General features: G+C 37.3%; 1 protein-coding gene across 1 annotated transcript; it reads left to right on the forward strand.

Moving 5' to 3' along the window:
* Positions 1 to 367: 367 nt before the first annotated feature.
* On the forward strand, positions 368 to 4,757 carry LOC128381479 (parvalbumin-like EF-hand-containing protein). The gene is made up of 4 exons (XM_053341499.1): positions 368 to 473; positions 607 to 742; positions 3,402 to 3,517; positions 4,714 to 4,757. The coding sequence occupies exons 1-4, from the start codon at positions 368 to 370 to the stop codon at positions 4,755 to 4,757; spliced, it is 402 nt and encodes a 133-aa protein (XP_053197474.1).
* The last annotated feature ends 8,103 nt before the right edge of the window (positions 4,758 to 12,860 follow it).

Raw genomic sequence — 12,860 nt, forward strand, 5'->3', positions numbered from 1 at the left:
TCCTCCCTTTCGTCCTTCCATCTTTTCATCCTGTCTTCTCTTCCTTCCTTTCTTTCTTCCTTTCTTCCATCTTTCATTCCTTCCTCCCTTCCTTCAATCCTCCCTTTCGTCCTTCCATCTTTTCATCCTGTCTTCTCTTCCTTCCTTTCTTTCTTCCTTCCATCCTTCCTTCCTTCCTTCCTTCCTTCCTTCCTTCCTTCAATGCACCGGCCCACATAAGATCAAATTGGGCTGTATGTGGCCCTTGAATGAAGATGAGTTTGACTCCCCTGATGTAGACAAATGAGTAAAAAAGATAATATTTCCTTGTGGAACTGTCTGAATATTCGTCTCTTGATCTCCAGCTAGCGGGATCCACCTGGAAAACATGGAGGACGACTTCCGCCCGCAGGTGAAGAAGGTTGCCGTGGCGATGGGCGCATCCCTCTCAGAGCAGGACATCGACCGCATGCCGCTGGGGATGAGAACGCAGGGTGTGTGTGTGTGTGTGTGTTACATGGCAGTCATGCATTAAATCGACCGGTTTGATGAATGAGGAGATGCTCACCAATGACTCATGATGATGATTTCACTGCATGATGTCATCTTTTTTGTGATCCGGCGCAGGAAGCTTCAATTACAACAGGTTTCTGGAGTACATGAGGCAGTTCAAGACATCAGAGGAGAGAGAGGAGGCCATAAAGAAAGCCTTCGCCATGCTCGACAAGGACGGCAGCGGCTACATAGAGTGGAACGAGATCAAGTAGGATCTCATTTATCAATAAATCAATTAGACTTTATTAATAGAGCAGCTTTCATTCAGGTTAATGTAGTTCAAAGTGCTGAACAGCTGATTGACGAGCTGATAATAAGACAGAACAAGTGTGGACTGAGGACAAGATGAAGAAAAAGGCATAAAAACTGATGAAGGAGCAGAAAAAGACCAATGCACGCAAGACAAATATGACAAATTTAAATAAAGTAAAATAAGAGAAAATAGATGATAAATAAATAAATAAAAATAAGAGAGAAAAAGAGAAAAGTTGATTAAAAGTTAGAATAAAAAAATAGGTTTAAATAGCTTAAAAATACAATAAAGTAAAATGAAATATAAGAGATACAGTTGAATAGACTAAAACTAGCTTTAAAGAGATTAAAAGACAAAAGAAAAACTGATAAATTAAATCAATAAAAAGATAAAATGTGTAGAATGATAATAAAATAAAATACAACAAGAGAGTATAAGAATGATTAAAAAACAGTTTAAAAAAAGTTTAAATAAATAAGAGAAAATAATAAATAAATAACATAAAAAGAGAGAATAATAAAAAAAGTGTATAAGGAGTTAAAGGATTTAAAGGATAAATCTGGTGTTACTCTATATTATCTTCCCAAATCTAATGACGAGGTTGTCTTCAGCTTTCCTTCCTAAATCTTTAAGAACAGCTCACAAACACATAGTTGTTGTTTTTATTTATTTATTTATTTATTTTAGAAATACTAGATTACTGACACAGCTACTACTTTTACACATTTAGTAATCTAATGAGTATTTCTGCCATCACTGTGGCTCTTCAGTGTGTTTTTAATAATAGTTTTTTAGGGGAATAAGAAACATTTGGCTTTTAAAAACACACATAATACTCCTTAGTGGGATTAATTTATAGATATTATATATTAGTGGAATATCGCCTTTCCACACATATATAATATTCTGTAAATTAATCCTAATAAGAAGTCTATGCTGTCTATACTCAGCACCTAATGTGTAGTTTCCACAGCTGAAAGTAGAAATAAATATATATTAATAGTTTATATATATGTTAAATTTACAAGTGGATGTTTAAGACTTTCCTTCAGTTGAACTAAACTAAAACAGAAATCTTTGTAACAGGCTCCAGTAATAAAAAAACATTCCTATGCTGCCATCTAGTGGCTATTTGTGTAAATACATGAATTCTGCTGCAAGAAATCCTGCTTTAAATTTAAACTTTGGAGCATCGTCATTACAAAACAATACAACCATGCACACAAATATATAAATATACAGAAACCATCTTATAGGATGATGCTGTCTCTGCATTATAATGAGTTTTAAGTCTTGACTGAGAAAATACCTGCAGTAATAAATGTTTTACTGGTTGCAATTTCAAAATTCCCTTTTGAGAAACTGGATGTTTAAGACTTTCCTTCAGCTGAACTAAACTAAAATAGAAATCTTTGTAATTGGCTGCAGTAATAAAAGACATTCCTATGCTGCCATCTAGTGGCTATTTGTGTAAATACATGAATTCTGCTGCAAGAAATCCTGCTTTAAATTTAAACTTTGGAGCATCATCATTACAAAACAATACAACCATGCACACAAGTTTTAAATATACAGAAACCATCTTATAGGATAACACTGTCTCTGCATTATAATCAGTTTTAAGTCTTGACTGATGAAAATACCTGCAGCAATAAAAGTTTTACTGGTTGCCATTTCAAAATTCCCTTTTGAGAAACTGGATGTTTAAGACTTTCCTTCAGCTGAACTAAACTAAAACAGAAATCTTTGTAATTGGCTGCAGTAATAAAAGACATTCCTATGCTGCCATCTAGTGGCTATTTGTGTAAATACATGAATTCTGCTGCAAGAAATCCTGCTTTACATTTAAACTTTGGAGCAGTAACGTTACAAAACAATACAACCATGCACACAAGTTTTAAATATACAGAAACCATCTTATAGGATAATGCTGTCTCTGCATTATAATCAGTTTTAAGTCTTGACTGATGAAAATACCTGCAGCAATAAAAGTTTTACTAGTTGCCATTTCAAAATTCCCTTTTGAGAAACTGGATGTTTAAGACTTTCCTTCAGCTGAACTAAACTGAAATAGGCTCCAGATATAAAAGACATTTCTATGCTGCCATCTAGTGGCTATTTGTGTAAATACATAAAACCTGCTGCAAGAAATCATGCTTTAAATTGAAACTTTGGAGCATCCTCATTACAAGACAATACAATCATGCACACAAGTTTTAACTATACAGAAACCATCTTATAGGATAATGCTGTTTCTGCATTATAATGAGTTTTAAGTCTTGACTGATGAAAATACCTGCAGCAATAAAAGTTTTACTGGTTGCAATTTAATTTGTCATATTTCCCTTTTGAAATAAACTTGCTTTAGCCAGAAGGAAGAAAGTCCCAAATATAATTGAATAAAAGGAGCAGTGGTGGCAAACACAAAGGTGTGAAGTGTTGATATAAAAGAGTTGAGAGTTGCATCAGACCTGCAGAGTCGAAGCATAAAAACTAAATAATGCCTCTTTGTGTTGGAGCAGCAGATCAGTGAAATACAATTTTTAAAAAAAGACTCATTAAACATCTAAAGTCATTAACACTGATAAAGATTATGACTTTAATATTGTTTCAGATACATTTTGTCCACTGTGCCGTCTGCGACTCCGTCAGCTCCGCTCTCTGATGAAGAGGCGGAGGCCGTGATCCAGTCTGTGGACACGGACGGAGACGGACGCATCGACTACAGAGGTGAAAGTCATTTTTACTTTTTCATACTCTCTGCTTATCTCATATCTATAAATCTCAGCTGTGACATTGTGTATGGTCCATTACTTGGCTCTGTGTGTAATGTGGATTTATATATTTTGTTCTTAATGTTAAAAGTGAGGGATATCTTTTCTTATATAATATACAGAGGAGCCTCTGTTTTTTAAATCTAGGTGATGGTTATATTACCTGATGTTTTGCTATTGTGCTTTGGGGGTCCCATCTATATATCTATGGCTCATTTGTACATATATATATTTTATTATAGATATATATTTTTCGTTTATCACATTTAATGTTTTCTTATGTTTTACAGTACTGCTATTATGATTTGTTGTATGATCTTCTTTACACTTATACACCTGTAAATATAGAGTGGGACTCAGTCAGATGACCTGAGCCTCAATCTATTTAATATGGTGAATATACATTCTTGTTTTAGTCTGAAGAAGAACAGAAGGCTTGAATCATCACTCTTGATTAATAATACCTGCATTGGGAGCTGCAGTGTGCGGACTCTCTTCTGCCTTAGATTTAGTTTTCTTGGTCCAGCACTGAGTTTTTTATTCTGGATGTGCATCTTCTACAGTACATCATTTTTTCCTCCTCTCTGTTGATGCAATGACCCACATTCACCACTGAGAGTCAGCAGATAGTAACTCTTCATGCCTGACGGGAAGCTTGCTGCACAGATAAACTCTTATATCATATATTTAATAGAAATGCAAAGACAGCAACTGATTCCTCTGATGTCTGATCTCAGTACAGCTGATTTTAAAGGCTCTGATAACAGCTGATGAGCACAGCACAGTTCAAATGTGCTTCAATCATAATATCAACATACTGCAGTTGTTAAAGTAGTAAATACATACATACATGCATCCATTTCATTCACTTATACTGTCATTCTGCATCACCAAGGATCTTTAAAAATCAAAATTAACACACAAAACAAACTTAAATATCATATTTGTCATGTTTTTGGTTTTTAAAGTTTGTCTTGTTGGTTTAATGGTCCAGACTGGGAACACAGCACCACAGACTGTTTTCATTTTACATTTTTATTTTGCAGATAATTTGGATATTTGGTTAATATTTGTGTTTAATTTAGATGGAAACTGTTTAACTTTGGAGAATCCAGGTTTGGTAACTCACGTGTCTCTATCGCTGCCTCACAGAGTTCTCCAACATGGTGAAGATGGAGAAGAAACCAAAGAAATAAGAGTTGTGTTTTGGTTCAGCTGAACTCCAGATTGGGTTGAAGATGAGACAAGAAGGAAGCGGAGAAACCAGATCTACCTTCACTCCTCCTCTTCCTCTTGTTGATGAAGGATTGAGGCGATGTGGCGACTGTTGTTAGCAGTTATTTACTAAAAACACACAAAAAAAGGTTGTTAATAACATGCTTACTTTGCTGGAAGAACATCTAGTGTCCAAAATAAGTAATTCATCCTTTATATGAGTGAGTTTGTCTGCTTTTCTAAAATGTTATTTGTAATAAAGATGCAAATAAATACATTATTATCTGTCAGATGCTATCAGGTAACTTTGAAAGTAATAATTTAAGTAGTTATAATTCAGATATTTAAACAGCATTTTTATGTAAAGGCACAATAAACCAATTCTATCATAATTACTCAGTTTTAATTCAGATGTGTTTTAATGCAGGAAATAAACTTCTGAAACCAAACATGCATCTTTGTCTTTAACTAATAAACCTTAAGACTACATGATGGTGCTGCTGCATTAATAAAGAGCATAATTACACCTGAAAAGAGAGATTATTTTATTTTTTTTGGGTGGAGGATCCCTTTTAATTGTCAAAATCGCACTTAATGTAAATATCAAGATCCTATCATGTTAAAATGATAGACAGAACTCTGAGAACTCACTTTCTGATTTTGTTTTAATATACAAAGTCAACATATGAACGACTGAAGTGAGTTATGATTTATGATATTTGGGCAAATGTGAGTTGTACTGCAGGAAACTGCAAGCAGTGTCGAACGGGGCCCTCGCACCTCCCAGTTTGACCCCCAACCGTAACATATCATCTTGGCACTTAAAATGTTGCGCTTATATCAGAAAGCGATATTCGTGACTCTTGACAAATGTGCCCAATTTGGCTTGTGTAAGGGTTTGTCAGTACGTACTAAATGGGAAAAGGCATTAGGTGGCACTTTCCAACTTCCTCCTGGCTCCCCAGTGGACAAAATGCCAGCTGCTTTCTGTGTTAGGCCACCCCAACTATGCCATCTGTATCATTCCCAAAGGCCTTACACATCTCAACATAGCCATGTCCATTCCATCCCTCCACAACCACATCACACTGGACAAGGGATGCATGGAAGGAATTAAAACTGTGGCACCTGTTTCTGTCTACTTGGAATGGCGTTTACAATGACTGTTTCCAGGCCCAGAGATATTGAATTGTACACAGACGTAGCCCCTTCCATCGGCGGCTACTTCAGTGGCAAATGGTTAAATCATTAACAGAGGTAGTTCAGATATAATGCCTTTCATGTGAAAGCTCACTCTCGTGTCAGTACAACAACAGTTCACCATACAAGCACATCACATACCCGGCTATAAAAACGCCATAGCTGACTCACTTTATCGCTTCTCTTTTCAGAAATTCAGAACCAAAAGGAAAACACTATGTAACCCCCGGTTACCAAAACAGTGAAATAAAATAAATTGGATAATTTAGAAAATTGATTAGAGAGAAGTGAATTTATGTGGGTTTGATTTTAATAATAAAATTAATTAATAATAAAAAATAATAATAATTTTAAAATGTATTTAGATAAATAACCGCTGTACCAGAGACACAGACCATAAAAGCCTGTCACCCGCTGTCAAAGCAGCAGCTGATCCAGACAACCGGACAGTTGAGCTGAACCCAGAGTGTTTTGAATCAAGTTGATTTGAAAGAGAGCTAAACCTGGAGCAGTCACACTACTGCTGCTCTTTCTGCCGTAGGAAAATCCCGGTGAGTTTTAATTTAAACCAGTTTGTTGTAAATATAGCAATATTCACTGAAAAGAAGCAGAAAAAAACAAAAAAAACGTTAGCGCTAGCGTTAGCAGCAGTTAGCTACCGCTAATGTTGACAACCGTTGGTGGCTGTTAATAGCCGTGGGGGCGAACGGTGCTAGCGTTAGCGGCCATTAGCAACCGCTAGCATTGGTAGCCGTTTATAGCCGTTGGTGCTAACAACACTAACGTTAGCAATTGTGAATTAATACCTGAGGCCTGTACTACGAAGCTGGATTTTTTCTTAACGAGGTAACTTCAGGGTTAACTCTGGGTTTTCCGTACTACGACGCTGGTTCACTTCTTACCGGGGTAAATCACCATGGTAACTCATGCTGAACGGCTAACCTGCTCCGGAGCAGGTTATGTTCTGGATAAGAGATCAACGAGTACAAAGGCACCACCTCCTGACCAATCAGTTCTCTTAGAAATTGACCTGCCCATTCTTATAAGATCCTGTCAACATTGGTGCGCGGATCGTGAGAGGAGCGCTTATAGAGAAAGAGTTTTTAGGGATAGATGCAATTTTTTAATTGACCAAAATATATTAAAAAATAATCCTTGAGGCACATGAGGGATATTATTCTTTATATTATACAGTTGGTTTGACATCCTGAGATCAAAGGGTCAGGGAGCATAATAACTATATTTATTTATTGTAATTGTAAAAAATTGACGAAAAGATATTTGTAAAATAAGCCTTGTGGCACATGAGGGATATTAGTCTGTAATACAGTTGGTTTGAAATCATTCACTCAAATGGTTGAAGGTTAATAGGTTTGTATTTTGAATGTTGAATATTAAACTAACTTAATGTCTCTTATGAAAGGAAGGGCACTGAGGAAGCGCTCTGCCCCAAACGTCTGTGCCGTAATAAAGTGACATTGTGATCAGAGAGCTGTCCGTATATTGTCCAATTTATTAATATTGTATAATCTCATGAATTTACACATTGCATCGGCAATTTTCTGCCAGCATTCCTTCCTGGCTTTAGCTGCATCATCAGAGTTGCTTTTGGTCTGGATGATGTTTGAATTCTTCATATTTTTGAAGAATAATTGTCTGCTCCTCCATGGTAAAGTAGTCTGCTCTGCAGGGTTTCTCCATGTTTGTGATTGGTCAGACACTGCAAACACCTCCCCTTTATGTGAGCGCGCAGAGATCCAGATTGGAAAACCCTGGGTTCAATTACCGAGTTGATAACCAGTTTCGTAGTACCGCTTATCATGATTGCGAATGTCTGGGTAAATCAACCCATGGAGATATCCTGGGTATGTTAATCCAGCTTCGTAGTACAGGCCTCTGATTAGTGGCTATTTTGAGTTGTGTGTATATTCATATAGAGAAACAAACACATGATAAGGGAGAATGCAAGTTTAATTTAGTTTAGTTTATTAACATTTTAATCAAATGGCAATTTGTAAATATAGAACAAGAGTGATTTTGTGGAAAAAAACAGTTTGTTTTGTGTCCAGTTTGTTGTTCAGTGTCCATTTCTCCTGAGTGAATTTAGACTTCTGAGGTCCTTCTTCTAATATACTGCAGGGTTTCTGTGTGGATTTATTTTTGTGTATGTAACATATGACAATAAGTTATCATCTTAATGTAGAATGTCTGACAATCACAGTTAATGGTCTCACAGAGGGTTTTTCTTTCTTTCCATGTTGGTAACAAAAGAAGACTAAATAACTAAATTAATCTCTAGGATTTATTTTCTACATTTTCCAAAATAATATTTTATTTAGGTGATTTCAGTAGCCTATTTCTGCATTTGTGTGAAATGTGGTACATGCTCATTATACAGTGTGTATATATTCAGAATAGAATGAACTGAGAAAAGTTCATCAGCTTCCTCTTTTTATCACACATTAAATTTATTTTCTGTGACAGGAAGCATCTGAGGACAAACTGATGTACAGATTACAGAGGAGACATCTGTTACCATAGCAACATGTTTACTGTCAAGTACAGGACAGAAACACCTTTTTTTTTTTCTCCCGGTATACATGCTTGAGCTGCTTCCTGTAACTCTGCCAATCTTCTTATCACAGTAACATCTTGCCCACCTGTGGTTAGTGGCTTCAGTTCTGAGAAGCAGCTCATCAGCTAATTTCCTGGATGATGAGATGAGAGGAAACAGATCATGTTATCAGCAGAGGAGAGCTATCAAGTCCATCAGACACAGACAGACGGTCTACCTGGTCATGGATCCCCTGCTGATGGTGTTGGTGTTGCTGTGCAGCTCAGGTAGGACTCTGCTTTAATGATGGATGTGTGAAAGACTCAAAACCTCTTTGTAAAAATACTGAATTTAAGTCAAAGGTTCACTGAAGGAAAACTTTATCAGTAAAAAAACAAGAAAACAAACTCTAGGGGCCCCATCTTGCGGTCGGCGCACAGCGGATGACAGGCGTGGCGGTTCTCACCCTGCACCCACATTATCTAAATAGCAAATGCACTTGCACTAGTCTGTGCACCTATGGGTGTGTTGGTCTCAAAATGAGTTGTGGTTAGGCGCATTAGTGGCGTGTTGCTATTTTGAGGCAAAGCAAAGCGATTGTGCTACTGAACAAAAAAAAAACAGGTTTAAAGTCACTGGCACATATTTCACTGTTAATAAGGGAGCATTATCAAGAGTCCAATATGCTTCTATATAGGTGGGTGCACAAAACATCACAAATAAAAGGACCACAATGTGAATTCATATTATGATGTACATCAAAATATTAAAAATACATGTTATACATATTAGTTAGTCATAATATTTATCAGATTGAATTAATAGTAAAAAATGGAGAGCACCGTTGTGGACACTCCTAACAACCTATGGAAGTCTGTAGCCTCTGATGCTGCACAGAGTGCAGTGCCATTACGCACAGCCACTGTTTATTAAATCAGCTGATGACACCAGGTTGCTGCAGTATAACCACACACACCTCTACACTCATCACACTGGTTGGTTATATCTCCATATTCTTACTTTATATGAAGTAAATGTGAGGTTAGCAGCTCATCAGCCAACTTTCCTTTCAGCAAAAGTAACTCATGTTATATTATAGAAACACATTGCTGGGTAAATGCGCCGTTATAATAGCAATCCTCCAAAGTGACAGCGCTCCTGGATATTAAAGGGAATGGGAGATGACACTCGCCCAAAACACACCTATGATTAATGAGGGGACTTAAGTCCATCCCTTTTAGACCATGCGCCTGGCACAGTGACCATTTTTTCCACCGTTAAAATAGCGAAAGTGCCATGTGCTATAGATTGTTAAAGAATGAGACTAAACTGGAGCTTCCTCTTCCTCCTGTTCATCACATCTTTTTATGACAAACTTCAGCAAACTGCTTTGTTTCTCCAGTTTTTAACTGAACCTGCATTAAAATCAGTTAGCTTCTGAGGAGCTGCTCACTGCTCACAATCTGACATTTACTAAATGTACTGCCACTCAAAACTCCTCACTGATCAACATCATCATATGATAAACAAGAGGCAAGAAACAAGAACTGTTTGATTTATTCAATTTTTATGAGTCACATTTGAAACAGAATTCAGTGACTGCTGTCCACTGCATGAACACAGCTACAAGCAGCATATAAACTGTAATAACTTAAATTGTGATGACAAAATGTATCCTGTCATCCAAACAAAACAAGTTTGTTTCAACAAATTTTGGTAAAATGTGACATTTGGTGATACAAGGTTTCACCTGACAACAGTGTTTTAAATGTAAAATCTATGAAGTACGAAGTGACTGCAGCTGTCAGATACTGTGATGATGTCATGATTTACATGATGGGGACTTGAGGTTTGTCCCCAAAAGGGAGGAAGACAAGTATACATACACACACACACACACACACACACACACACACACACACACACACACACACACACACACACACACACATTCACTAGAGACGTTTGTTTTCCTTCAGTTTTTTGTCTTTATTTAACGATTATTATTCACATCTAAATAAGTGAGAGTGCCTCATACTGCAGTCTATGTTTACACAGTCAGCAGGAATGTGAGGAAACATGAAATATACAAAAACATGTTTCTGCTTTCTTTGTTCAGGGATATTAAACTGTATAGTTCATGTTATATTGAGTATTTGTGTCTGTTCATGAACCATTTGTGATATTTGAATCCACTTACATTTGAATGCATTTTTGTATTTAACTTATAAAATAAGATGAATTTCACTTGAATCAAAAGCTGACATGGGAGCAGCTTCTAATCAGCTAAGCTAACCTCAGCTGATGTGAAAAAGTAACTACATTTAGCTTTAGCATGTTAGCTGATTCAAACCAGAGCAAACCAACTATAGGTTTGAAAACATGATTACTCTAGATGTCCAGCTGACTGTCTCTGTCCTCCAGAGTCTCCAGGTTTACAAACCAGAGAGCAAACAATTTAGTCTGACTTGGTCTTTAGCTCCATCTTCTGGTTACTGAAAACATATCAATTATAACAGTCTGTGGCATATTTGGTAAAACAGATGTTAAAGTCATATTGTAGTCCACGTTGCAGGTCAGTGGTCAACTGGTCAATGACTCCTGAGTGAGTTCAATAATCTGTGTTTTCACTGAGATGAGCTCTGAGCTGCTGGAAAGCCTCACAGTGTTTGTTCAGTTCACAGCTCTGCACCAATATAAATATTAATAGTCTGATTTTCTCTCCAGGACTCCAGGCTGAAGATGATCACCAATCAGGTAAAAACAGAGAATGTATCTCATGTGGTCTGGGAACTCCTCTGATCCTCCAGGAGGAGCTGGAGGATGTTACTCACATCTCCATCAGTGGTGGACAGTCAATCTATTTGGATTTATGACCAAATACCTCAAAACTAATAACTCATAAAATATGCAATGTTAGCCAGAGTAATCCAGAATAGTTATAAGATATTACTTAGTCCCACAGGTGGGATATTTACATCATTGCAGCAGCAAGTGGACAATAAAAAAATAGAAGAGCATCAATAGAAAGAATACAGAACAATGAATATTAAGAACACAAGCAACAAAACAAACAGACAATAGTAGTAAAAAATATAGTTAAATAATAGCAACATTATGTACAAAGTAATAATGGTGTGAAATCATACTGTTATTGCACAGATTTTTAAATCCATCCCTCCATTCTAACCTGTAATTTTGTTGTACATTCATTATATAATGACAATAAAGCTCATTTACCCTTTACAATGCCGACCAGTCAACCAGAACCCCAGCTCGTCATTTGAAAATACATTTTATTTTAATACAATTTAAATTGTGCTTACTGCTTGGAGGGAATATTTTCACCGGACATTTTTACTGGAAATGTAAAAAAATAGGTACCGGATAATTACAGTTTTTCCTGTAATTACCGGATAACGGAAACCCAGTATCTGTGTCTCCACTGTGGTTGTCACCGTCCGTTGAAATACTACGTATTAAATGGCGCGTCCTGTTTTAAATTACTAGACTGGGTTTGACTCATGGGCTATTTCTTGGTTTGACAGTGACAGTGATGATCAGTCAGAGGAATTGTTAAGTGTCTTCGAGTGTGACGGACGGTGTCCTGTCAGATGTACGGCAGCTTCAATTGCATCCTTACTTTCTAATGGATTAACTATATTGTACCCTTCATTAGGCGACTTTATACAGAAGAATAGAAGTGAATACAAGTAATATTAGTCTATATAATATTTAGCCTAGTATTTTAATCAGGATTAATTGTTGGACAGCCTAGTCTTTTCCTCCCCGTGGACAAATGAGGCATTGCAGCTGGTTTTCACTCGGGCAGCTTAGGGGCGTTTCCAGTCAGGGCCTCATTGACAACGTCATCGCTGGGGGATCACATTACCCCCCTGCGCCCATTATCGGCCAGCCAAGGACCTGTAAGGGACCAGCCAAGGAGCCATCAAGGAAACAGGGGAACTTTGAAATGGCTTCATCTGTACCATGGTATGAAAAAGTCACGGTTTCAAAACCACAAAAATTTGCCATCATACCGTTCCTGCAGTATGAACAGGTTTTTTTTGAATGACGTCTCATCAGAGAGAAAGTGGCGGTCCCTCAGGTCGTGTGCAGCTGCAGCGTGAAGTACCCCTCCTCCCGCACAACTCTGACCGATCCCAGAGGGTGAGAGTAGGCCCCCACATCTCCTCAGCGCTCAGCCTAAATACTGGATCCCCTCAAGGCTGTGTGCTGAGCCCCCTACTCTACACCCTCTACACCCATGACTGCACCCCCGTCCACTCCAGAAACAGCATCATCAAGTTCGCTGATGATACTACTGTGA

Source organism: Scomber japonicus, chromosome 20, assembly GCF_027409825.1.
Source record: "Scomber japonicus isolate fScoJap1 chromosome 20, fScoJap1.pri, whole genome shotgun sequence".
In the NCBI taxonomy this organism is placed as follows: Eukaryota; Metazoa; Chordata; class Actinopteri; order Scombriformes; family Scombridae; genus Scomber; species Scomber japonicus.